The 27,370-nt window shown below is 51.5% G+C and overlaps 1 protein-coding gene across 2 annotated transcripts; it reads right to left on the reverse strand.

The window, feature by feature from the left end:
* Positions 1 to 280: 280 nt before the first annotated feature.
* On the reverse strand, positions 281 to 27,370 carry TMEM214 (transmembrane protein 214). Of its 2 annotated transcripts, none has more exons than XM_088460552.1 (17): positions 27,117 to 27,370; positions 25,729 to 25,940; positions 25,321 to 25,471; positions 22,796 to 22,930; positions 21,629 to 21,717; positions 20,745 to 20,850; positions 20,586 to 20,667; positions 20,142 to 20,243; positions 18,722 to 18,863; positions 18,554 to 18,645; positions 16,267 to 16,315; positions 15,912 to 16,022; positions 11,554 to 11,671; positions 8,824 to 8,920; positions 4,220 to 4,388; positions 3,426 to 3,577; positions 281 to 1,162 (listed from the first exon to the last, which is right to left on the reverse strand). In XM_088460552.1, the coding sequence occupies exons 1-17, from the start codon at positions 27,238 to 27,240 to the stop codon at positions 1,036 to 1,038; spliced, it is 2,058 nt and encodes a 685-aa protein (XP_088316678.1). In that variant the 5' UTR covers positions 27,241 to 27,370; the 3' UTR covers positions 281 to 1,035. The 2 variants fall into 2 exon arrangements, with proteins under 2 accessions (XP_088316678.1, XP_088316677.1); XM_088460551.1 differs by having other exon boundaries at positions 21,629 to 21,720.

The raw sequence follows: 27,370 nt of genomic DNA on the forward strand, positions 1-27,370 counted from the left end.
GGGCTCGATCCACAGGCTTATTTGCCTGAGAATCCCACATAAACTAAAAACAGTACAAAAAAAAAAAAAAGGCCTAAACGGCTTTATATAATGGTTCCTACGTAACTACAAGCATGATGGGCAAGGTTACATTTAGGGTAGGGTTCTCCTAATACTTGCTCCTGCATCCAATAGAGGCCACGTCCAATAAACATGCGCAACAGCGGCGTATTCAGGCGAAAACTTCGGGGAGATCGCAAGACACCGATATTATCCCACACCACAGATGCACCCATTGGTGTGTGCGGAAATACTGACGAGTTTATTAAAGAACTTTCATTTGATGTACAGAAAACGTACGTGCCGTGTCACTCCATACATTACTGTACTAGGGGAAAATGGGGCGTATAAGACAGCCTAGTTTTTATATCTCCATTGGGAAACATGAATTTTTCTTTTTTTTTTTTTTTTATTTGGTTAAAAACAAGGCTCGCCCTGGTCTGTGCGAACATATATAGTACAGGAGGGACACGACGGACGTGGTAAGAGCAGCAACACTAGAGGACTGTGTTGAGCATTAGACAGAGGATAAACCTGGCAGATTGGGACAGACCAGAAGGCGTTTCACATAAAAACCATTAAGATGAAGTCCACAGGAAAATGGTAGGCACGTTCTCCAATGTCCCCATTCACCACATCAAGTTCATCCAAGAAAAAAAAATACCCCTAGTGACCAGACAGTGTGTATTATAACTTCAGGAGCAACTGTCCAAAGGCGTACAAGAACTTTATGTGTATATATAGGATCATCACCAGACACCAGAAAGGGCAGCTGCGAATCATGCGGTCCCCAAACCGGGCTCTGCCACGAAAACACAAAGTGGTTTGTCCATCTGACCCCCCCCCCCCCCCCCCAAGACATTCGCAGTGCGGTAATGGAACTGGTCCCTGTACAGGCGCGTTTTCACCCAGACATGTGTGGGACTGGGATAAAAGACTCATTAATATTTTTACAGGTATCAGTCCCTGGTCCAGCTTAAGTCCCAACACTGGCCTCTAGTGACTAGAGATCATGGCAACAGCCCAGTCTTTAATGGCCAACGTCGTGTTCTGTAGATAGGCCCAGGAGGATTGGGTAACGCTGGTTAAGTGTCCCTTCGTGCAGTCCCACGTCACATCGCCACTAAACGAGAAGAGCCACAGAAACGGTTTAATATCACAGACACGTTGTGACCGCTTTGCTTTATATATAGACAGTATGATGTCCTTTATTCTAGTGAAGAAGGCTCAGAGAGGAGGGATATTCCAGTCAGCAATGCTGAATACATCTATAGAAAGACCACTCTGTATAGCACTCACCCCGTGATCTTTACACCCGATTTTGGGAATGATTCACTAGAGATCACAATACTGCGTACGCACTTCAACTGCGATAGCATGCCAATCCACTGCGATCGCAATGCAAACTCAGCACTACATAAGGACGCCCACTTTACCTTACACACGTCAGTAATCCTTAGCAGGACTGAGAAACCATCAGTAACAGTGAGTACCATCGCAGCCTCACACACACCGGCACAGGCTCTGACCTTACTCAGGAATTGCTAACACCACTCACGCTATGAGGCCTCAGGCTGAGTATGGGAGCGCAGTGGATAATTTATGCACGTCCATGTAACAGCGTGCGAACCCACTAGAACGCCTGCGGTCGGCCAACCAACCCACCCTTCCCCACCCACAAACGTCACTTCCTGTCAATCACTCTGTGATGGGTCTGCATAGCCGCTGCGATCGCAGTCCCGATCGACAATGGCTAGTTTGCGCACTGCGATGCACGCGCAGTACGCAACAATCATTCAATTGTGTGCGTAATAGCAACTGCGATCCTTGCTGAAACCGGCCCTTTGTCAGATTGCTCCGCGTGCCCGCCTCTGATCCCTACATCATACGGTCACTGTATTACGTGCCCGCCTCTGATCCCTACATCAGAGGGTCACTGTATTACGTGCCCGCCTCTGATCCCTACATCATACAGTCACTGTATCGCATGCCCGCCTCTGATCCCTAAATCATACGGTCACTATCGCATGCCCGCCTCTGATCCCTACATCAGACGGTCACTGTATCGCGTGCCCGCCTCTGATCCCTACATCAGAGTCACTATCGCGTGCCCGCCTCTGATCCCTACATCAGACGGTCATTGTATCGCGTGCCCGCCTCTGATCCCTACATCAGACGGTCACTGTATCGCGTGCCCGCCTCTGATTCCTACATCATACGGTCACTGTATAACGTGCCCGCCTCTGATCCCTACATCACATGGTCACTGTATTACGTGCCCGCCTCTGATCCCTACATCAGAGGATCACTATTACGTGCCCGCCCTATCCCTACATCAGACGGTCACTGTATCGCATGCCCGCCTCTGATCCCTACATCAGACTGTCACTGTATCGCGTGCCCGCCTCTGATCCATACATCACTGTATCGCGTGCCTGCCTCTAATCCCTACTTCATAGGGTCACTGCATCACGTGCCCGCCTCTGATCCCTACATCATACAGTCACTATTACGTGCCCGCCTCTGATCCCTACATCAGACGGTCACTGTATCGCGTGCCCGCCTCTGATCCATACATCACTGTGTCGCGTGCCTGCCTCTAATCCCTACTTCATAGGGTCACTGCATCACGTGCCCGCCTCTGATCCCTACATCATACGGTCACTGTATTACGTGCCCGCCTCTGATCCCTACATCATACGGTCACTATCACGTGCCCGCCTCTACAGTGACCTACATCATACAGTCACTGTATAACGTGCCTGCCTCTGATCCCTACATCATACGGTCACTGTATAACGTGCCCGCCTCTGATCCCTACATCATACGGTCATTGTATAACGTGCCCGCCTCTGATCCCTACATTATACGGTCACTATTACGTACCCGCCTCTGATCCCTACATCACTATTATATGCTCGCCTCTGATCCCTACATCATACGGTCACTGTATTACGTGCCCGCCTCTGAGCCCTACATCACTGTATTATATGCCTGCCTCTGATCCCTACATCATACGGTCACTATTACGTGCCCGCCTCTGATCCCTACATCACCATTATATGCCCGCCTCTGATCCCTACATCATACGGTCACTGTATTATGTGCCCGCCTCTGATCCCTACATCATACGGTCACTGTATTACGTGCCCGCCTGTGATCCCTACATCATACGGTCACTGTATTACGTGCCCGCCTGTGATCCCTACATCATACAGTCACTGTATTATGTGCCCGCCTCTGATCCCTACATCATACGGTCGCTGTATTATGTGCCCGCCACTGATCCCTACATCATACGGTCACTGTATTATGTGCCCGCCTCTGATCCCTACATCATGCGGTCATTATGTGCCGTGCACAGAAACAGCGCTCAGAGAACATACTTGCAAGAGTCCACGTACTGCTGCCACGCCCTCTGTATCGCGGCCTCGCAATACTCCACCGCAGGCACAAGGTAGCTGCGATACAGGTGTAGAAGCAGCTCTCGCAGGTACTCAACCAACTGAAAGACGGAGTCGGGGATCCGGGACTGAAGCTGTCACAAGGGAAAAAAAACAAAAACATTTCATATAAAGTTATTCTAACCCAATAGACACTGGTCGGTGTTTCACGTGTTTCTATGCAGCCTGGGGGTGGTGCCCATACAGGACGGTGAATTTACATTGACAAGTATTCCGGAAGCTATGGATGGAACACTGAATGACGTTATTATACAGCGACATGTGTGTCATGTATGTAGCAAGACCACGTGACATGCACTGTGCTCTCCAGGTATTTTATTATTCACTCTACACAGGAGAATCCCATGATACCATTTCACAAGGGTGACTAGGTGACAGTGCAGCAAGGTGCTGTAACCCATAGCAACCTGATTGAATCATTGTTTTTTAGATAAAAGTATGTGTCTTGTTGGTTGCTGTGAGTTACAGATTTCATTATACAGTCGCTCAATGACTCTACCAGGTCTTTGCCCGGTCACGGTGAGCTGGAGAAGAGGAGTTACCCGAGACTCTATATAAGAGCCGTTCCTAGGAGGACACCAGCTGGGTGATTCACAATTCAGAGACTTGTGCCACAACCTTTTCCGGAACTCGGTCAATGTAAGATATTAATAAGACCATGAAAAGAGATTTCTTTGTATTAATGGTGGATAATCCCACAAATGCGCACGTCTTACCCATTCAATAAACCATGGCAGGTTGTCCTTCATGTAAGCGGTTTGTGTGGAACATTTCTGTGTCACGTAAATAAGTCCTTCCCGGGTTTTCTCCCATAACAGTTCCAGGCCTGGTCCCAGCACATCCGCCACTTGTGAGTAGTATACAGGGACATTCCTCTCCAGCCAGCTGCCGAACAGGAGCGAGATTATGTCAGTACTGCGTTATAGCGCAGGTCAGGGGAGGGACAATATACACATGTAAGGACAGGTGACAGAAAGGACACCAGGAAACGGGTAATAAGTGCCTGCGTTCCCGGGTGTCTCACACACACACAGACACACACACGCTATAGCTTTACTGAAAATCTAGTAAAGATTGTAATGTTATGTTGGTTTTAAAGTATTATGTTATACACTTCTTTACTTGTGAGAGACCACACAGAACAGGGCACAGGATACTGCTAGCACAGAGAGACCACTTATTACACAGGACAGGGCGTATGATACTGCTAGCACAGAGAGACCACTTATTACACAGGACAGGGCACAGGATACTGCTAAAACTGAGAGACCACTTATTACACAGGACAGGGCGCATGATACTGCTAGCACTGAGAGACCACTTATTACACAGGACAGGGCGCATGATACTGCTAGCACTGAGAGACCACTTATTACAGAGGACAGGGCACAGGATACTGCTAGCACAGAGAGACCACTTATTACACAGGACAGGGCGTATGATACTGCTAGCACAGAGAGACCACTTATTACACAGAACAGGGCACAGGATACTGCTAGCACTGAGAGACCACTTATTACACAGGACAGGGCGTATGATACTGCTAGCACTGAGAGACCACTTATTACACAGAACAGGGCGTATGATACTGCTAGCACTGAGAGACCACTTATTACACAGGACAGGGCACAGGATACTGCTAGCACCGAGAGACCACTTATTACACAGGACAGGGCACATGATACTGCTAGCACTGAGAGACCACTTATTACACAGGACAGGGCACATGGCACTGCTAGCACTGAGAGACCACTTATTACACAGGACAGGGCGTAGGATACTGCTAGCACTGAGAGACCACTTATTACAGAGGACAGGGCACATGGCACTGCTAGCACTGAGAGACCACTTATTACAGAGGACAGGGCACATGGCACTGCTAGCACAGAGAGACCACTTATTACACAGGACAGGGCGTATGATACTGCTAGCACTGAGAGACCACTTATTACACAGGACAGGGCACAGGATACTGCTAGCACTGAGAGACCACTTATTACACAGGACAGGGCGTATGATACTGCTAGCACAGAGAGACCACTTATTACACAGGACAGGGCGTATGATACTGCTAGCACTGAGAGACCACTTATTACACAGAACAGGGCACAGGATACTGCTAGCACCGAGAGACCACTTATTACACAGGACAGGGCACATGATACTGCTAGCACTGAGAGACCACTTATTACACAGGACAGGGCACAGGATACTGCTAGCACTGAGAGACCACTTATTACACAGGACAGGGCACAGGATACTGCTAGCACTGAGAGACCACTTATTACAGAGGACAGGGCACATGGCACTGCTAGCACAGAGAGACCACTTATTACACAGGACAGGGCGTATGATACTGCTAGCACTGAGAGACCACTTATTACACAGAACAGGGCACAGGATACTGCTAGCACTGAGAGACCACTTATTACACAGGACAGGGCGTATGATACTGCTAGCACTGAGAGACCACTTATTACACAGGACAGGGCGTATGATACTGCTAGCACTGAGAGACCACTTATTACACAGGACAGGGCACAGGATACTGCTAGCACAGAGAGACCACTTATTACACAGGACAGGGCGTATGATACTGCTAGCACTGAGAGACCACTTATTACACAGAACAGGGCGTATGATACTGCTAGCACTGAGAGACCACTTATTACACAGGACAGGGCACAGGATACTGCTAGCACCGAGAGACCACTTATTACACAGGACAGGGCGTAGGATACTGCTAGCACTGAGAGACCACTTATTACAGAGGACAGGGCACATGGCACTGCTAGCACTGAGAGACCACTTATTACAGAGGACAGGGCACATGGCACTGCTAGCACAGAGAGACCACTTATTACACAGGACAGGGCGTATGATACTGCTAGCACTGAGAGACCACTTATTACACAGGACAGGGCACAGGATACTGCTAGCACAGAGAGACCACTTATTACACAGGACAGGGCGTATGATACTGCTAGCACTGAGAGACCACTTATTACACAGAACAGGGCACAGGATACTGCTAGCACTGAGAGACCACTTATTACACAGGACAGGGCGTATGATACTGCTAGCACTGAGAGACCACTTATTACACAGGACAGGGCGTATGATACTGCTAGCACTGAGAGACCACTTATTACACAGGACAGGGCACAGGATACTGCTAGCACAGAGAGACCACTTATTACACAGGACAGGGCGTATGATACTGCTAGCACTGAGAGACCACTTATTACACAGAACAGGGCGTATGATACTGCTAGCACTGAGAGACCACTTATTACACAGGACAGGGCACAGGATACTGCTAGCACCGAGAGACCACTTATTACACAGGACAGGGCACATGATACTGCTAGCACTGAGAGACCACTTATTACACAGGACAGGGCACATGGCACTGCTAGCACTGAGAGACCACTTATTACACAGGACAGGGCGTAGGATACTGCTAGCACTGAGAGACCACTTATTACAGAGGACAGGGCACATGGCACTGCTAGCACTGAGAGACCACTTATTACAGAGGACAGGGCACATGGCACTGCTAGCACAGAGAGACCACTTATTACACAGGACAGGGCGTATGATACTGCTAGCACTGAGAGACCACTTATTACACAGGACAGGGCACAGGATACTGCTAGCACAGAGAGACCACTTATTACACAGGACAGGGCGTATGATACTGCTAGCACTGAGAGACCACTTATTACACAGAACAGGGCACAGGATACTGCTAGCACCGAGAGACCACTTATTACACAGGACAGGGCACATGATACTGCTAGCACTGAGAGACCACTTATTACACAGGACAGGGCACAGGATACTGCTAGCACTGAGAGACCACTTATTACAGAGGACAGGGCACATGGCACTGCTAGCACAGAGAGACCACTTATTACACAGGACAGGGCGTATGATACTGCTAGCACTGAGAGACCACTTATTACACAGAACAGGGCACAGGATACTGCTAGCACTGAGAGACCACTTATTACACAGGACAGGGCGTATGATACTGCTAGCACTGAGAGACCACTTATTACACAGGACAGGGCGTATGATACTGCTAGCACTGAGAGACCACTTATTACACAGGACAGGGCACAGGATACTGCTAGCACAGAGAGACCACTTATTACACAGGACAGGGCGTATGATACTGCTAGCACTGAGAGACCACTTATTACACAGAACAGGGCGTATGATACTGCTAGCACTGAGAGACCACTTATTACACAGGACAGGGCACAGGATACTGCTAGCACCGAGAGACCACTTATTACACAGGACAGGGCGTAGGATACTGCTAGCACTGAGAGACCACTTATTACAGAGGACAGGGCACATGGCACTGCTAGCACTGAGAGACCACTTATTACAGAGGACAGGGCACATGGCACTGCTAGCACAGAGAGACCACTTATTACACAGGACAGGGCGTATGATACTGCTAGCACTGAGAGACCACTTATTACACAGGACAGGGCACAGGATACTGCTAGCACAGAGAGACCACTTATTACACAGGACAGGGCGTATGATACTGCTAGCACTGAGAGACCACTTATTACACAGGACAGGGCACATGGCACTGCTAGCACTGAGAGACCACTTATTACACAGAACAGGGCACAGGATACTGCTAGCACCGAGAGACCACTTATTACACAGGACAGGGCACATGATACTGCTAGCACTGAGAGACCACTTATTACACAGGACAGGGCACATGGCACTGCTAGCACTGAGAGACCACTTATTACACAGAACAGGGCACAGGATACTGCTAGCACTGAGAGACCACTTATTACACAGAACAGGGCACAGGATACTGCTAGCACTGAGAGACCACTTATTACACAGGACAGGGCGTATGATACTGCTAGCACTGAGAGACCACTTATTACACAGGACAGGGCACATGGCACTGCTAGCACTGAGAGACCACTTATTACACAGGACAGTGCGTAGGATACTGCTAGCACTGAGAGACCACTTATTACACAGGACAGTGCGTAGGATACTGCTAGCACTGAGAGACCACTAATTACACAGGACAGGGCGTATGATACTGCTAGCACTGAGAGACCACTTATTACACAGGACAGGGCACATGGCACTGCTAGCACAGAGAGACCACTTATTACACAGGACAGGGCGTAGGATACTGCTAGCACTTATTAGATAGGACAGAGCATATGATGTCAGCACTGTGCGAGACCACTTATTATACAGGACAGGGGTGTGATAATATCAGGACTATGTACTTGGGAGGAAAGTATTGCACATGTGAACCCACCTGTGACCATGTTCAGCATAATATGACGCTTTGGTCCACGCCTCTTGTGACACGTACAGGAGCCCCGTTTGTTGCAGAACCTGCGCAGATGAAGAAGCTGCAAGCGGAGGGAAGAGGGGCGTCAGGATGGGAAAACGCTTTACATGGAGCTGAATAGCACAAAGCTGGTACTAAGTAAGCATTATTATAGATCCTGTGACAGATGGACTTGCAGTGTAATATAGTCACCGGAGGGGCGTTACAAATATCTCGCCCCTCCAGCGACCTAGTGCTGATAAGACACAATAGTGCTACCCGGAGGAAACGCTGCTCTCACAAAACTGCCAGAGCTCATTCTGGACCGAACGTGCGTGTGTAGGGATGTTGGAACACACAGCGCTATGTGTTAGGGGACATGCTTCCTAAGTGCCCCATAATGCTTCCTAAGTGCCCCATAATGCTTCCTAAGTGCCCCATAATGCTTCCTAAGTGCCCCATAAGGCTTCCTAAGTGCCCCATAAGGCTTCCTAAGTGCCCCATAATGCTTCCTAAGTGCCCCATAATGCTTCCTAAGTGCCCCATAATGATCCCTACGGTGACGTCGTAATGTACACAAGCCAAAGTCAGTGTTAATAACGCCAGAGAGGGATAATCATCGCTTGTTACATGAGCCTCACAGATACAAAGACCACCTCCTCATCACCCGGAGGGAACACAAGGACTGTGCTGGGGTATAGTGTGGGGTCATAGGAGCTTAGTTAGCTACAAGCATGCCTCCAAAAAGTCCATCTCCTCCCCCCGCTACCCACAGGGTGCTTTAGTATCTGTACAGAAGAACAGAGAATAAAACAAGAGGGGAGAACAGTAACAATAAACCTAAGAAAGACAAACAAGAGAGTAAAGTCAGGGCGTCCAGTCACCCCGTTGGAATCAGAGAAAATAATTTAACATTAAGTACAAGAAGACCATTTCCTTTCACCGATGGGGGAACTGTGTACAATGAGGATATCCCAATGTCGTCCCTAATGGAGGGTACGCTCAGAGCTAGCACCATCCATCCTAAAAATGTCATCTTCAGATGTAAAGTGTTGATTATTTAGAAACTGGTGAGTGAGCTGAAAACTGGGCAGCCGCACTGCACAGACGTTCAACCAAGGTCCAGGCCGCTCCCGTCCAAGAGGCTCCCACCGATCGGGTGGAATGAGGGCCTGATTCAGAGCCGGACGCTCGGACCAGAGCGCTCGCTCTGAATCAGGGCCCTCCTACCTTAAATTGGAGCGGCCTCTTGGACGCTCGCATAGCTGTGGGTTACCACCCACAGCTTATGCGAGCGTCCATGATGATGGTCTGGAGTGATTTTGGCTATATCAGAGCCAAAATCACTCCCACTGACATCACTAGTGATGTCAGTGGGGTCGGACCCAGACGGTAGGCGTTCCCATGGGAACGCCTCCGTCTGGCAGCCACGCCCCGGCACGCCCACCAAAGGGGGCGTGCTGTCACTCACCATCGACAGCATGCCCCCTTTGGTGCGAGACCCCGAGCGACGGATTCCCCGTCGCTCGCCGGGTATCGCGCATGCGCACGACGGAGCTCTTGATGGCCCTTCCACGCTAGAAGTGAGACTTCTGACCAGAAGTGGTGAAAGCAGTCCCATTCCCTACAGAGCTGACGCGAGTCTCCACCTCAGCCGGAGCTCGAAGACCCGGAATACTGACAGCACCGATCCCGATAACTTTGCAGGCCGCCCCATACTTTCCCTAGCCACTGTGGCTGTGTGGTGTAGCCAGAGACATGAACTAAACCTGTACATATAGCAACTGCAGAAAGTAGACCAGCTCCAGTGTGCAGTCAAAAGAGACCAGTCTTAGAAGGTATAGAGGGGGGGGTGAGCATTTTGAGGAAAATCAGGGAATGGGTGCCTGGATTGCTGATGACCGCGACACATACACATTTATTGTTGTTAATATAAGTCTGCTGAGGGCAAAGTGCATCCAACAAAAGCACAAGTGAGCAGCAACGCGTTTCACATCCATATGCCATTCTGATTGTATAGAGAACATTTCATCTCAGCCACAAACTAAAAATCGAATAGCGCCTTAAAAAAGAAAATGGTAGAGCGCTTAAAGGACTATATCAAGCAAGAACATTTAATAAGCGATCTTTCAGAATTGGGATTAACTTGGATATTTGCATCTCTGTATAGATTGTTTGCGAAACGCGTATCCCATCAAATGCCATCATCCACACAACTAAACTCAGCAGCGGCTAAACTAGTAGCTCAATAACCTATACATTTATCAATCTACAGCTAGTTATGAATCTCTGAAATCAGAGCCACTTCTTAAGCTAAGACTGGGGAACACAAAACAGGAGCAAGCGCTGAGTGGACCCAGAACTTCATTACTTCCGTAAATATACTTCCAAGTCTGTAAGTGAAATACATTCTGCTGCCCCTCTACAGAGGAAACGGACCACTTCCCCAACTAAATACAACTAACACACACAAAGGGCCCAATTCAGATGTGAGACTAGAGTAAGAAATAGCAAGTAACTATGTACCTGGGCAAACCATGCTGCAAGGGTAAATACGTACATTATGTTTGCATGCAGGGTAAATACCAGATGCTTTTGTATGTAGCCCACAAATGCTGGACAACTTTATTCTTACACTGCAATTTAGGTGTCAGTTTGGACACACTCCTCACAAATCTAATCTCTCTGCACATCTCATGCCAGGGCCGAACTAACCTTGGAAAGATCCGTGTGTTCGAACGTCGTGGATTATAAAACCGGATATGAAAACGAGAGCGACCAGGAAAAGCCGGAAGAAGGGAAACCGCCGGCCTTTCATCTTCTGCAACAGAGCCTGGAGAGAACAGAAAGCGGGTTATTTACGTACATCACTACAATCGTGCCAATCTGTGCCAATGCCAACCAGATGCCTTCCTAATTGATGACGCAACAACATATTTAATGGAAAATGTTTTTTAGGTCAAAACCATCAGTCCCTGTCTAAAAGGATCAGATAAGCCTATATACACTACCACGCACACACACAATCGTCAGGGGTAACGCTGCGCAGAGGCCAATCAGTCTGCCTGTATACACTACCACGCACACACACAATCGTCAGGGGTAACGCTGCGCAGAGGCCAATCAGTCTGCCTGTATACACTACCACACACACACAATCGTCAGGGGTAACGCTGCGCAGAGGCCAATCAGCCGGCCTGTATACACTACCACGCACACAATCGTCAGGGGTAACGCTGCGCAGAGGCCAATCAGCCGGCCTGTATACACTACCACGCACACACACACAATCGTCAGGGGTAACGCTGCGCAGAGGCCAATCAGTCTGCCTGTATACACTACCACACACAATCGTCAGGGGTAACGCTGCGCAGAGGCCAATCAGCCGGCCTGTATACACTACCACACACACACAATCGTCAGGGGTAACGCTGCGCAGAGGCTAATCAGTCTGCCTGTATACACTACCACGCACAATCGTCAGGGGTAACGCTGCGCAGAGGCCAATCAGCCGGCTTGTATACACTACCACGTGCACACACACACAATCGTCAGGGGTAACGCTACGCAGAGGCCAATCAGTCTGTCTGCCTGTATACACTACCACACACACACAATCGTCAGGGGTAACGCTGCGCAGAGGCCAATCAGTCTGTCTGCCTGTATACACTACCACACACACACAATCGTCAGGGGTAACGCTGCGCAGAGGCCAATCAGTCTGCCTGTATACACTACCACACACACAATCGTCAGGGGTAACGCTACGCAGAGACCAATCAGCCGGCTTGTATACACTACCACGCGCACACAATCGTCAGGGGTAACGCTGCACAGAGGCCAATCAGCCGGCCTGTATACACTACCACACACACACACAATCGTCAGGGGTAACGCTGCACAGAGGCCAATCAGCCGGCCTGTATACACTACCACGCACACACACAATCGTCAGGGGTAACGCTGCGCAGAGGCCAATCAGCCGGCCTGTATACACTACCACGCACACACACAATCGTCAGGGGTAACGCTGCACAGAGGCCAATCAGTCTGCCTGTATACACTACCACACACACACACACACAATCGTCAGGGGTAACGCTGCGCAGAGGCCAATCAGTCTGCCTGTATACACTACCACACACACACACACAAACGTCAGGGGTAACGCTGCGCAGAGGCCAATCAGTCTGCCTGTATACACTACCACACACAATCGTCAGGGGTAACGCTGCGCAGAGGCCAATCAGTCTGCCTGTATACACTACCACGCACACACACAATCGTCAGGGGTAACGCTGCGCAGAGGCCAATCAGTCTGCCTGTATACACTACCACACACACACACAATCGTCAGGGATAGCGCTGCGCAGAGGCCAATCAGCCGGCCTGTATACACTACCACGCACACACACAATCGTCAGGGGTAACGCTGCGCAGAGGCCAATCAGTCTGCCTGTATACACTACCACACACACACACAATCGTCAGGGGTAACGCTGCGCAGAGGCCAATCAGTCTGCCTGTATACACTACCACACACACACACAATCGTCAGAGGTAACGCTGCGCAGATGCCAATCAGCCGGCCTGTATACACTACCACACACACACAATCGTCAGGGGTAACTCTGCGCAGAGGCCAATCAGCCGGCCTGTATACACTACCACACACACACAATCGTCAGGGGTAACGCTGCGCAGAGGCCAATCAGCCGGCTTGTATACACTACCACGTGCACACACACACAATCGTCAGGGGTAACGCTACGCAGAGGCCAATCAGTCTGTCTGCTTGTATACACTACCACACACACACAATCGTCAGGGGTAACGCTGCGCAGAGGCCAATCAGTCTGTCTGCCTGTATACACTACCACACACACACAATCGTCAGGGGTAACACTGTGCAGAGGCCAATCAGTCTGCCTGTATACACTACCACGCACACACAATCGTCAGGGGTAACGCTGCGCAGAGGCCAATCAGTCTGCCTGTATACACTACCACACACACACAATCGTCAGGGGTAACGCTACGCAGAGACCAATCAGCCGGCTTGTATACACTACCACGCGCACACACAATCGTCAGGGGTAACGCTGCACAGAGGCCAATCAGCCGGCCTGTATACACTACCACGCACACAATCGTCAGGGGTAACGCTGCGCAGAGGCCAATCAGCCGGCCTGTATACACTACCACGCACACACACAATCGTCAGGGGTAACGCTGCGCAGAGGCCAATCAGTCTGCCTGTATACACTACCACACACAATCGTCAGGGGTAACGCTGCGCAGAGGCCAATCAGTCTGCCTGTATACACTACCACACACAATCGTCAGGGGTAACGCTGCGCAGAGGCCAATCAGTCTGCCTGTATACACTACCACGCACACACACAATCGTCAGGGGTAGCGCTGCACAGAGGCCAATCAGTCTGCCTGTATACACTACCACGCACACACACAATCGTCAGGGGTAACGCTGCACAGAGGCCAATCAGTCTGCCTGTATACACTACCACGCACACACACAATCGTCAGGGGTAGCGCTGCGCAGAGGCCAATCAGCCGGCCTGTATACACTACCACGCACACACACAATCGTCAGGGGTAACGCTGCGCAGAGGCCAATCAGTCTGCCTGTATACACTACCACACACACACAATCGTCAGGGGTAACGCTGCGCAGAGGCCAATCAGTCTGCCTGTATACACTACCACACACACACAATCGTCAGGGGTAACGCTGCGCAGAGGCCAATCAGTCTGCCTGTATACACTACCACACACACACAATCGTCAGGGGTAACGCTGCGCAGAGGCCAATCAGTCTGCCTGTATACACTACCTCACACACACACACACAATCGTCAGGGGTAACGCTGCGCAGAGGCCAATCAGTCTGCCTGTATACACTACCACACACACACAATCGTCAGGGGTAACGCTGCGCAGAGGCCAATCAGCCTGCCTGTATACACTACCTCACACACACACACACAATCGTCAGGGGTAACGCTGCGCAGAGGCCAATCAGTCTGCCTGTATATATTTAAGCTGTTTGGAGGAAACCCACAAAAGATGCGGAAGCAGATGCAAATTCCAAAGCCATGAGCCCAGAGCATTGAGGCAGCAATGCTAACCACTGTGCCCTTGTGGGACAACGGTATCTGGCTGCGTCTCCCCATCCAATCATCCTAGTGTCAGCCCTTGCTTTGATGTCCCCCAAAAAGTAGGGTGTGTTTGTGTAGTGGGGAGGGGTGCGAGGGTCCAAGCTGGACTGATTCTTTAAAATAAGCTACACTGTAAATCCCTTTACAAAGCGGCGACTGCTTCTCCCATTTGCAGGATCTGGGCTGAATTAGTTATATGCAGTGTAAAGCGCATCTCTACCAAATTAGTCCTGGGCAGGTTGGAAAAGCAGATTCACGACTAAAATCTAAACGCTCTGGTAAGGACGCTTCTGGTTTTCCCATTTGTTCTGTATAGGATAATGTGACCCAGGGACAATAAGACATGGCATAATGTGTACCGGAGACATAATATGCATCGGGGAGCAGTTAAGGGCCGGTCTTCCACCATGTGGGGGGGTAGGGATCAGATGAGTATTTTGGGGGCAAGTGGAGAGATCTGAGGCTTTATATATTTTATGCCAAACCGTATATTACGATGGGACCCAGACCCAGTGAGATAGGACCCGCATTTTCCTAAAGAGATCCTGAGACCCACATAATTTGAATCAGTGCAACCACTGACTCCACATAGCACATAATAGCCGAACAGACTCCGGCTGCCGTTGTCCTATGGCCATTTGGAAAATGAAAGCAAATGCGGATTGTTTGCAATATCCACAGTTTTCAGAACCATCCCCGAAATGACTTCCCAGACCCAATGCCAACCCAGACAAGTGTCGGGAAGCATGAGAAACCATCAGATATACGGCTATAGGGTGTGACCCCAGTGACTGCAGTAACACAGGAAGGCCACTAGTGGTCACCGCACCTTACAGGAGACCAATACAACAGCTCAGTACGGAGCGGACCTGGCAGCGGCACTGTGGGCATTACCTGGCACGCAGACTCACAGAGCTCTATGTCCTTTGAATTTGGAGTCTTGGAGGAGAAATCTTCATTGGTAACGCAGAATGACTGGACCGTTTCCTGCACAGATTTTCTCATCTGCAAGACAAATGTGATTACGTAGGACTAGGACATGCGACCAGCCAGCAACCCATACGTTACCGGCACCGCACAGAGCCAGACGTAGCTCCCGGTAATTTAAATGGCTGCATCTACAAAAGGGCGTCCTTCAGGACTCCTGCCAAATCTGGTTTTCAATGATCTATCCACCGTACACTCATACCCGATATCACCATGTGCACCACATACATGGTACAAAGACCATATAGACCAGACAACTCACCGATTTGGAAGTGGTCTCCCAGGACTTAACGAGATGCTGTAGGAGCAGACTGGAAAAAAAAAAGATCACACAAACACCATATCAGGCAATGACTGAGGGCAGTACGTTCTCCGGCTGGAATACAGTAATCTTCATGACGCCCAACTGTGGATACGTTTGCTGTGTGGTGGGACATAGAGGTAGTCTCATGTGGTGGGACATATACATGGATAAGTTTGGTGTAGAGGGGTCTCCTGTGGTGGGACATGTACATGGACTGTGACCAGTTTGGTGTAGAGGGGTCTCCTGTGGTGGGACATGTACATGGACTGTGACCAGCATGGTGTAGAGGGGTCTCCTGTGGTGGGACATGGACTGTGACCAGCATGGTGTAGAGGGGTCTCCTGTGGGGGGATATGGACTGTGACCAGCATGGTGTAGAGGGGTCTCCTGTGGGGGGATATGGACTGTGACCAGCATGGTGTAGAGGGGTCTCCTGTGGGGGGATATGGACTGTGACCAGCATGGTGTAGAGGGGTCTCCTGTGGTGGGACATGGACTGTGACCAGCATGGTGTAGAGGGGTCTCCTGTGGGGGGATATGGACTGTGACCAGCATGGTGTAGAGGGGTCTCCTGTGGGGGGATATGGACTGTGACCAGCATGGTGTAGAGGGGTCTCCTGTGGGGGGATATGGACTGTGACCAGCATGGTGTAGAGGGGTCTCCTGTGGGGGGATATGGACTGTGACCAGCATGGTGTAGAGGGGTCTCCTGTGGGGGGATATGGACTGTGACCAGCATGGTGTAGAGGGGTCTCCTGTGGGGGGATATGGACTGTGACCAGCATGGTGTAGAGGGGTCTCCTGTGGGGGGATATGGACTGTGACCAGCATGGTGTAGAGGGGTCTCCTGTGGGGGGATATGGACTGTGACCAGCATGGTGTAGAGGGGTCTCCTGTGGGGGGATATGGACTGTGACCAGCATGGTGTAGAGGGGTCTCCTGTGGGGGGATATGGACTGTGACCAGCATGGTGTAGAGGGGTCTCCTGTGGGGGGATATGGACTGTGACCAGCATGGTGTAGAGGGGTCTCCTGTGGGGGGATATGGACTGTGACCAGCATGGTGTAGAGGGGTCTCCTGTGGGGGGATATGGACTGTGACCAGCATGGTGTAGAGGGGTCTCCTGTGGGGGGATATGGACTGTGACCAGCATGGTGTAGAGGGGTCTCCTGTGGGGGGATATGGACTGTGACCAGCATGGTGTAGAGGGGTCTCCTGTGGGGGGATATGGACTGTGACCAGCATGGTGTAGAGGGGTCTCCTGTGGGGGGATATGGACTGTGACCAGCATGGTGTAGAGGGGTCTCCTGTGGGGGGATATGGACTGTGACCAGCATGGTGTAGAGGGGTCTCCTGTGGGGGGATATGGACTGTGACCAGCATGGTGTAGAGGGGTCTCCTGTGGGGGGATATGGACTGTGACCAGCATGGTGTAGAGGGGTCTCCTGTGGGGGGATATGGACTGTGACCAGCATGGTGTAGAGGGGTCTCCTGTGGGGGGATATGGACTGTGACCAGCATGGTGTAGAGGGGTCTCCTGTGGGGGGATATGGACTGTGACCAGCATGGTGTAGAGGGGTCTCCTGTGGGGGGATATGGACTGTGACCAGCATGGTGTAGAGGGGTCTCCTGTGGGGGGATATGGACTGTGACCAGCATGGTGTAGAGGGGTCTCCTGTGGGGGGATATGGACTGTGACCAGCATGGTGTAGAGGGGTCTCCTGTGGGGGGATATGGACTGTGACCAGCATGGTGTAGAGGGGTCTCCTGTGGGGGGATATGGACTGTGACCAGCATGGTGTAGAGGGGTCTCCTGTGGGGGGATATGGACTGTGACCAGCATGGTGTAGAGGGGTCTCCTGTGGGGGGATATGGACTGTGACCAGCATGGTGTAGAGGGGTCTCCTGTGGGGGGATATGGACTGTGACCAGCATGGTGTAGAGGGGTCTCCTGTGGGGGGATATGGACTGTGACCAGCATGGTGTAGAGGGGTCTCCTGTGGGGGGATATGGACTGTGACCAGCATGGTGTAGAGGGGTCTCCTGTGGGGGGATATGGACTGTGACCAGCATGGTGTAGAGGGGTCTCCTGTGGGGGGATATGGACTGTGACCAGCATGGTGTAGAGGGGTCTCCTGTGGTGGGAAATGGACTGTGACCAGCATGGTGTAGAGGGGTCTCCTGTGGTGGGATATGGACTGTGACCTGCATGGTGTAGAGGGGTCTCCTCTGGTCGGACATTTACCTGGATTGCGAGAAATGTTTGGCGTAAAGCTGGCGCCATACACTGAAGCTGAGCGGATCCAGGTGTAAGCACTCGTACAGACTGTGGAGAAGCTGTAAAATAAACAAAGCTAATAAACAATGGACCTATCACCAGCCAGCATTAGGGTAGCCGCGGTCGGGTCCTCACCTCTTTCCTCATGGCGGCAGGACAGTTGGGTGTGGCTCTGGACAGGAAGGATGGGAAGTACGTGTGCAAGGTGCTCTCAGGGGTCGCCCCAAATGCCAGAACCTTTAGCCTGGGATAGAGGTCTCGCAGCTGCGCCTGCTGGCTACAAACAGATACAACATGTGAGCGGCCTTTATATGTGTCCCTCCCCCACTATTAGCAACAAGTAACGAAACGGAAAACACAGGACTTGGCGCACTCCTCCACCTATCGACAATATGACGGGTCTGAACATGGCCGACTCCAGGTGCTGCCCAGCTGTCTAATATTTATCAGCTGAATGCAATACAGAGTCACCAGCACACCCTAACGGTGCACAGACATCACCCTACGTAACGGGGGCTACACAGACATCACCCTACATAACGGGGGCTACACAGACATCACCCTACGTAACGGGGGCTACACAGACATCACCCTACGTAACGGGGGCTACACAGACATCACCCTACGTAACGGGGGCTACACAGACATCACCCTACGTAACGGGGGCTACACAGACATCACCCTACGTAACGGGGGCTACACAGACATCACCCTACGTAACGGGGGCTACACAGACATCACCCTACGTAACAGGGGCTACACTTCAGCAACACAAAACATGTGGAAGCAAATTGCTGTATACCCACCTGCCCCCCCTGCAGAGTGCTATTGTCCCAGGTAGTGACCTTACCACTCTCTGGGGGGAGCTAGGTGGGTATACAGCAGCGACCCTACCACTCTCTGGGGGGAGCTAGGTGGGTATACAGCAGCGACCCTACCACTCTCTGGGGGGAGCTAGGTGGGTATACAGCAGCGACCCTACCACTCTCCGGGGGGAGCTAGGTGGGTATACAGCAGCGACCTTACCACTCTCCGGGGGGAGCTAGGTGGGTATACAGCAGCGACCTTACCACTCTCCGGGGGGAGCTAGGTGGGTATACAGCAGCGACCTTACCACTCTCCGGGGGGAGCTAGGTGGGTATACGGCAGCGACCTTACCACTCTCCGGGGGGAGCTAGGTGGGTATATGGCAGTGACCTTACCACTCTCTGGGAGAAGCTAGGTGGGTATACAGCAGTGACCTTACACTCTCCAGGGGGAGCTAGGTGGGTATACAGCAGCGACCCTACCACTCTCCGGGGGGAGCTGGGTGGGTATATGGCAGTGACCCTACCACTCTCCGGGGGGAGCTGGGTGGGTATATGGCAGTGACCCTACCACTCTCCGGGGGGAGCTGGGTGGGTATATGGCAGTGACCCGAACACTACGGGGGAGGTACCAGGTGTGTATACAGCAGAGACCCTACCAACTCTCCGGGAAGAACTAGGTGCAACTAACGTGTGTAAATAGCAGCTTCCGTCCAGAGGGAAAGTGACTGACGGCTTCCATACCATACCTGGCAGACAGAGAGTTATTTGGCATAAAGGCGAAGTCCAGGAGAGGGAAGAAGTCTTTGGGGCCGATCATACCAAACCCCTTGGTCAGATTCGAGTGCATCCTGCAAGACAGAAACCACAGCGTCATATCCGTAACCAGACCAATCGGCGATTAGAAACCATCTAACATACTGCGGGCTGCCACCACTGCCCTGTAACGCTTCTCAATGGCCACGAGCCACCCAGGGCAGAGGTCCGGTCACTGTACCACATAATACAGCGTGTGCTGGCGAACAGCAATAACACTGGCAAATAACAGGATCTCTGCCTGGCATGTGTGTAAATAGAAGCAGATGCCAGTCATCTAGTGCTTCAGGTGTAGTTGCCCATTAAATCCCTTCTACCCATCTGGTCTTACATAGACCGCGCCCAGCACAAGGTGACGGACACATCACAGCACTCACAGTAAGAGCCGCTCCAGGTACGATATGGCGTAAGGCGAGAGAGTCTTTATCCCCAGCACTGGAAGCATCAGGCCAAGCCACACTGCAAGAGACGGCACAGAGTCACAACCAGGCTCAGGTCAGCACAATGGCCGACACACCACTGTAACCAGCACCCACCTTTCAGTCCCTCCGCTAGATCTGCATATCCCGCCTGTCCCACAGCCCACATGAGGGTCAGACACTTGGAGGGTCTGCTCTGCTGAGCACGCAGCATGTCCAGGTACTGTGCAAGAGAAAGCATAATACATCAGGATTAGTCCCTATAGTGACAGGGTACAGCGTGACGGCTCAGCATTAGTCCCTATAGTGACAGGGTACAGCGTGACGGGCTCAGTATTAGTCCCTATAGTGACAGGGTACAGTGTGAGGGGCTCAGCATTAGTCCCTATAGTGACAGGGTACAGCATTAGTCCCTATAGTGACAGGGTACAGCATTAGTCCCTATAGTGACAGGGTACAGTGTGAGGGGCTCAGTATTAGTCCCTATAGTGACAGGGTACAGTGTGAGGGGCTCAGTATTAGTCCCTATAGTGACAGGGTACAGCATTAGTCCCTATAGTGACAGGGTACAGCATTAGTCCCTATAGTGACAGGGTACAGTGTGACGGGCTCAGTATTAGTCCCTATAGTGACAGGGTACAGTGTGAGGGGCTCAGTATTAGTCCCTATAGTGACAGGGTACAGTGTGAGGGGCTCAGCATTAGTCCCTATAGTGACAGGGTACAGCATTAGTCCCTATAGTGACAGGGTACAGCATTAGTCCCTATAGTGACAGGGTACAGTTTGACGGGATCAGCATTAGTCCCTATAGGGAAATCGTAATATGATGGGCTCAGCGTCAGTCCCTAGGATGACGACAAACGGTATGCTCAGTGCTAGTCCCTAGGATGACATCATACGGTATGCTCAGTGAAAGTCCCTATGACATCATACGGTATGCTCAGTGAAGTCCCTATGACATCATACGGTATGCTCAGTACAGGGCTGGAACAAAGTTTTACCTTCTTCAAATTAACGGTCACAGTTTTGGGTTTGTCAAGAAGCACGGCCTGAATGCAGATGCGATATCCATGTACAGATTCCGCAGATTCTGCTGAGAAAACATAAGCTGTTAGTATTGTCATAGAGCATGCAGAGCACACAGGAGTATAGGGGGCACCTTATCCTACACACACAGGAGTATAGGGGGCACCTTATCCTACACACACACAGGAGCATAGGGGGCACCTTATCCTACACACACACACACAGGAGTATAGGGGGCACCTTATCCTACACACACACACAGGAGTATAGGGGGCACCTTATCCTACACACACACACACACACACACACAGGAGTATAGGGGGCACCTTATCCTACACACACACACACACACAGGAGTATAGGGGGCACCTTATCCTACACACACAGGAGTATAGGGGGCACCTTATCCTACACACACACACAGGAGTATAGGGGGCACCTTATCCTACACACACACACACAGGAGTATAGGGGGCACCTTATCCTACACACACACACACAGGAGTATAGGGGGCACCTTATCCTACACACACACACAGGAGTATAGGGGGCACCTTATCCTACACACACACACACAGGAGTATAGGGGGCACCTTATCCTACACACACACACACAGGAGTATAGGGGGCACCTTATCCTACACACACACACAGGAGTATAGGGGGCACCTTATCCTACACACACACACAGGAGTATAGGGGGTACCTTATCCTACACACACAGGAGTATAGGGGGTACCTTATCCTACACACACAGGAGTATAGGGGGTACCTTATCCTACACACACAGGAGTATAGGGGGTACCTTATATCCGACACACACACACGAATATAGGGGGTACCTTATCCTACACACAGGAGTATAGGGAGTACCTTATCCTACACACAGGAGTATAGGGGTTACCTTATATCCTACACACACACAGGAGTATAGGGGGTACCTTATCCTACACACACAGGAGTATAGGGGGTACCTTATCCTACACACACAGGAGTATAGGGGGTACCTTATCCTACACACACAGGAGTACAGCCAGGCCCCAATCCTCCTATACACACACACAGGAGTACAGCCAGAACTTCCTTCCACCCACAAGAATATGGCCATCCCCCCTCCTACACATACACATCCCGTAAGTTACCTGCAGACTTGTCCAACTCTTGCTGCATTAACAGTATACAATGATCCACAAACATCTCCAGTACACCGGGCACCTTGAAAAGCAGAGAACGGATGACTGTCTTCAGCTCCTTGTTCACCAGACAGTAGGGGTAATCTGTGTGTGAGACCACAAGCATGGCTTATTACCCTCAGTCTGTGTATATGAGACCACAAGCATGGCTTATTACCCTCAGTCTGTGTCTGTGTATATGAGACCACAAGCACGGCTTACTACCCTCAGTCTGTGTGTGTGTGTGTGTGACCACAAGCATGGCTTACTACCCTCAGTCTGTGTATATGAGACCACAAGCACGGCTTACTACCCTCAGTCTGTGTGTGTGAGAGACCACAAGCATGGCTTACTACCCTCAGTCTGTGTGTGTGACCACAAGCATGGGTTACTACCCTCAGTCTGTGTGTGTGACCACAAGCATGGCTTACTACCCTCAGTCTGTGTGTGTGTGTGAGACCACAAGCATGGCTTACTACCCTCAGTCTGTGTGTGTGTGTGAGACCACAAGCATGGCTTACTACCCTCAGTCTGTGTGTGTGACCACAAGCATGGCTTACTACCCTCAGTCTGTGTGTGTGAGACCACAAGCATGGCTTACTACCCTCAGTCTGTGTGTGAGAGAGACCACAAGCACGGCTTACTACCCTCAGTCTGTGTGTGTGACCACAAGCATGGCTTACTACCCTCAGTCTGTGTGTGAGAGAGACCACAAGCATGGCTTACTACCCTCAGTCTGTGTGTGAGAGAGACCACAAGCACGGCTTACTACCCTCAGTCTGTGTGTGAGAGAGACCACAAGCATGGCTTACTACCCTCAGTCTGTGTGTGAGAGAGACCACAAGCACGGCTTACTACCCTCAGTCTGTGTGTGTGACCACAAGCACGGCTTACTACCCTCAGTCTGTGTGTGTGTGTGAGACCACAAGCATGGCTTACTACCCTCAGTCTGTGTGTGAGAGAGACCACAAGCATGGCTTACTACCCTCAGTCTGTGTGTGAGAGAGACCACAAGCATGGCTTACTACCCTCAGTCTGTGTGTGTGACCACAAGCATGGCTTACTACCCTCAGTCTGTGTGTGTGACCACAAGCATGGCTTACTACCCTCAGTCTGTGTGTGACCACAAGCATGGCTTACTACCCTCAGTATGTGTATATGAGACCACAAGCATGGCTTACTACCCTCAGTCTGTGTGTGAGAGAGACCACAAGCACGGCTTACTACCCTCAGTCTGTGTGTGAGAGAGACCACAAGCATGGCTTACTACCCTCAGTCTGTGTGTGAGAGAGACCACAAGCATGGCTTACTACCCTCAGTCTGTGTGTGAGAGAGACCACAAGCACGGCTTACTACCCTCAGTCTGTGTGTGAGAGAGACCACAAGCATGGCTTACTACCCTCAGTCTGTGTGTGAGAGAGACCACAAGCATGGCTTACTACCCTCAGTCTGTGTGTGTGACCACAAGCATGGCTTACTACCCTCAGTCTGTGTGTGTGTGTGAGACCACAAGCATGGCTTACTACAGCCACTAGAGGGCGCTCACACTGTGCAGCATCTTACATCTGCTGCCATCTAGTACATTACAGGTGCTCTGACCTGAACAAGGGGTGTATTTCTCTGGTGTCATAGCCATCCAGGACATCTGTCACCTGCCCGTAGGCTGTACTATCATGGCCAACAGCTTAGGCACTGGCCCCACATCATTATAGGAGAAATGCACTGTGTACAGGCAATAAGAGCCAGCCAAGTAATCAGTAAGAATGGGGGTAACTGGGCCCATTGCTCGATACACCCCTAAGAAAGACGTGTGTGGCCTATGAGACAGGACACATTTGGAATATACCAGGCATTAAAGTGTATCAACATGAGATGTCTGTTATTTGTAATGTTCCAGCCTCTTCTATAGCGTTCCCGCTAGGCTGTTTTAGCGGGGCGCGGCGCCCTGCCCTCCTTCTGGAGGGCAAAAAGCGCCCTGCCCTCACAGCCTGCGGGTGCCATCTTCACCCTCGGGATGCAGTGTCCCGCGGGTGGAGAAATGTGCGGTGACGCGGTCACCGCCGGAGAATAGACGCCGAGCGCATGTGCCCAGCATTTATTCTCACTGTCTGCAGCGCTTGGGGGTTGCCCGCCCGGCGGGTCCGTAAGTGCCGGGCACGCCCCCGAGTATGACGAAAAGGGGACGCGTCTTATAGACACGCCCCCTTTTTCGGCACGCGCACAAAGTTGCCCTCTCTAGCTCCGGCGCCCTGCCTGCCACCGGAGCTAGAGTGAACACTACATATAGGAACGTGACATTGTGGATCCAGCCGGGATTATAGCGATTAATATCACGCTGAATAAAACGCTGAGATATGCGATGAGCACCGGATGTTACTGATCACTGCTGTCTGCACACTGGGAAATTACCATGGGAGGGCGAGGAAAGATGTGGCCAAACCCTGTTTAGGCTTATTTCCCTTCCTATACTAAGCAGGATAATGGGGGGCACTGACCGTGAGACTGATGGACGGGCACAGGGTCACCCCTGGGCGTCTGCAGTTTGTAGTTGAGGTAACCTGCCAGATCCTTCACCCAGATCTGAGGGTTCTCAGGGAACATATTCTGGCTCTTCTCCAACTCTCTCTGAAGGGCTTTCACGTCCAGCTAGAAGAGACCAAGCGTAAAGGTTTGATGTAATCACCTCCAGCTTGCACGCAGACGGTACATGTATTCCAAAACTGCTATGTAGCATTCCCTGTACAGCACTGCACCGTAAGGTGACGCTATTTACATAGACATCATTAAATGTTATTATAAGCTCATTGTGAAAACCAGCAGCTGTGACATCACCAACGTGACTCTCCCCATATGCAGACCCAGGATTGGGCCATTATCTATGCAGTGTGCCCGGCCATACTCACAGCTCGGAGAGCCTCTTCCAGCGTGGGGAACCTTCCCGGCACGGACACAGAGCTTCCTCCACCAGACGCCCTTTTTGAACTCTTCCCTGCACTTGGCTGTGGCTTCTTGTTCTGCTGAGTCTCAGAGCTGCTGCTCGGGGGAACCTGCTCCTTGTTCTGCTTCTTCATGATCTTCTCAAAGCCCAGTTGGAAGACTGACGACTGTATGGGCACTGCAAACACAGATTCAAAGGCAATGACTCGAGCGAGACCCCTGCCATGTGCTAAGTCTGCCCTCCAGCCCACATTACATGAGCCCATGCAGAAGGTCAGACAGGTGCAAAGGCAATGACTCCAGTCAGACCCCTGCCATGTGCTACGTCTGTGATGCACATCAATGTCACATGCTGGGAATACAGCTACCCCTCACCCCACCCACCAAGGATGAGCATGACGGAACCGATAGTTCCTTTTGGAGATGAGCATGCAGGGACGTGTAGTTACCCAGGAATGAACTTGCTGGGAGCAGTAGTGCTCCCCAGGGCTGAGTTGTACACTGGGTGCTGTAGTTCCTCACATGGATGAGTATGCTTGGACGTTAATTGCCCGGGGCTGAGCATGCTGAGACCTGTAGTCCCTGAGATGAACAGCATTCTGGAACCTGTTTGGTCAGTGAGGGAGATGCTGGAAGCTGCGGCTGTATTCCCTCCTCCCCCCCCCCGGCATAACAGGTATACTGGGAACTGTAGTCCTTACCAGAGAGAAGGGCATGCTCTGAGCTGCAGACCCCACAAATATGAGAAGGGCATGTTGGGAGTGGTGCTGTAATCCCGCCCTTGAAATGGGGGCCATGCTGGGAGCTGCAGTACTCATGTAGATGAGAAGCAACAGACCCGTTAGGGGCTGAGGGGGTTATGTTGGGAGTTGTAGTCTCCCCCAGGGATTTGAGGCATGCTGGGAGTTGTAGTCTCCCCCAGTGATGAGAGAGGCATGCTGTGTGCTGTAGTCCCCCCTGGGGATTAGAGGCATGCTGTGTGATGTAGTCCCCCCTAGGGGTTAGAGGCATGCTGGGACTTGTAGTCTCCCCCAGGGATGAGAGAGGCATGCTGGGACTTGTAGTCTCCCCCAGGGATGAGAGAGGCATGCTGGGACTTGTAGTCTCCCCCAGGGATGAGAGGCATGCTGGGAGTTGTAGTCGCCCCAGGGATGAGAGGCATGCTGGGAGTTGTAGTCACCCCAGGGATGAGAGGCATGCTGGGAGTTGTAGTCGCCCCAGGGATGAGAGGCATGCTGGGAGTTGTAGTCACCCCAGGGATGAGAGGCATGCTGGGAGTTGTAGTCCCCTCGGTGATGAGAGAGGCATGCTAAGATATCCCCGGTGCTGTGTGTGAGGCAGAGCCACCTCATACCTCCGGCGGTGAAGGAGGCTGCGGGCGGCACCAGGTTGCTCTCCCCCAGCGCTTTCCTCCGGTCCCCGCTCTTCTTACTCCTCCCGACCACCTTCCACTTCCCGTCAGCGGCTCCAGATGCCATGTTCTCCGATCGCAGAGCTGGCGGCCCGGCGTCACTTCCGTGACAGGCCCCGCCTGTTCCGGGGACCCCTCAAGCGTAGCGCGCTGCGATTGGCGGAGCCCGGAAACGGCGCATGCGCAGTGACGTAGCC

The sequence above is a fragment of the Taudactylus pleione genome, unplaced genomic scaffold (assembly GCF_031769625.1).
Source record: "Taudactylus pleione unplaced genomic scaffold, aTauple2 ptg000050l, whole genome shotgun sequence".
NCBI lineage: Eukaryota > Metazoa > Chordata > Amphibia > Anura > Myobatrachidae > Taudactylus > Taudactylus pleione.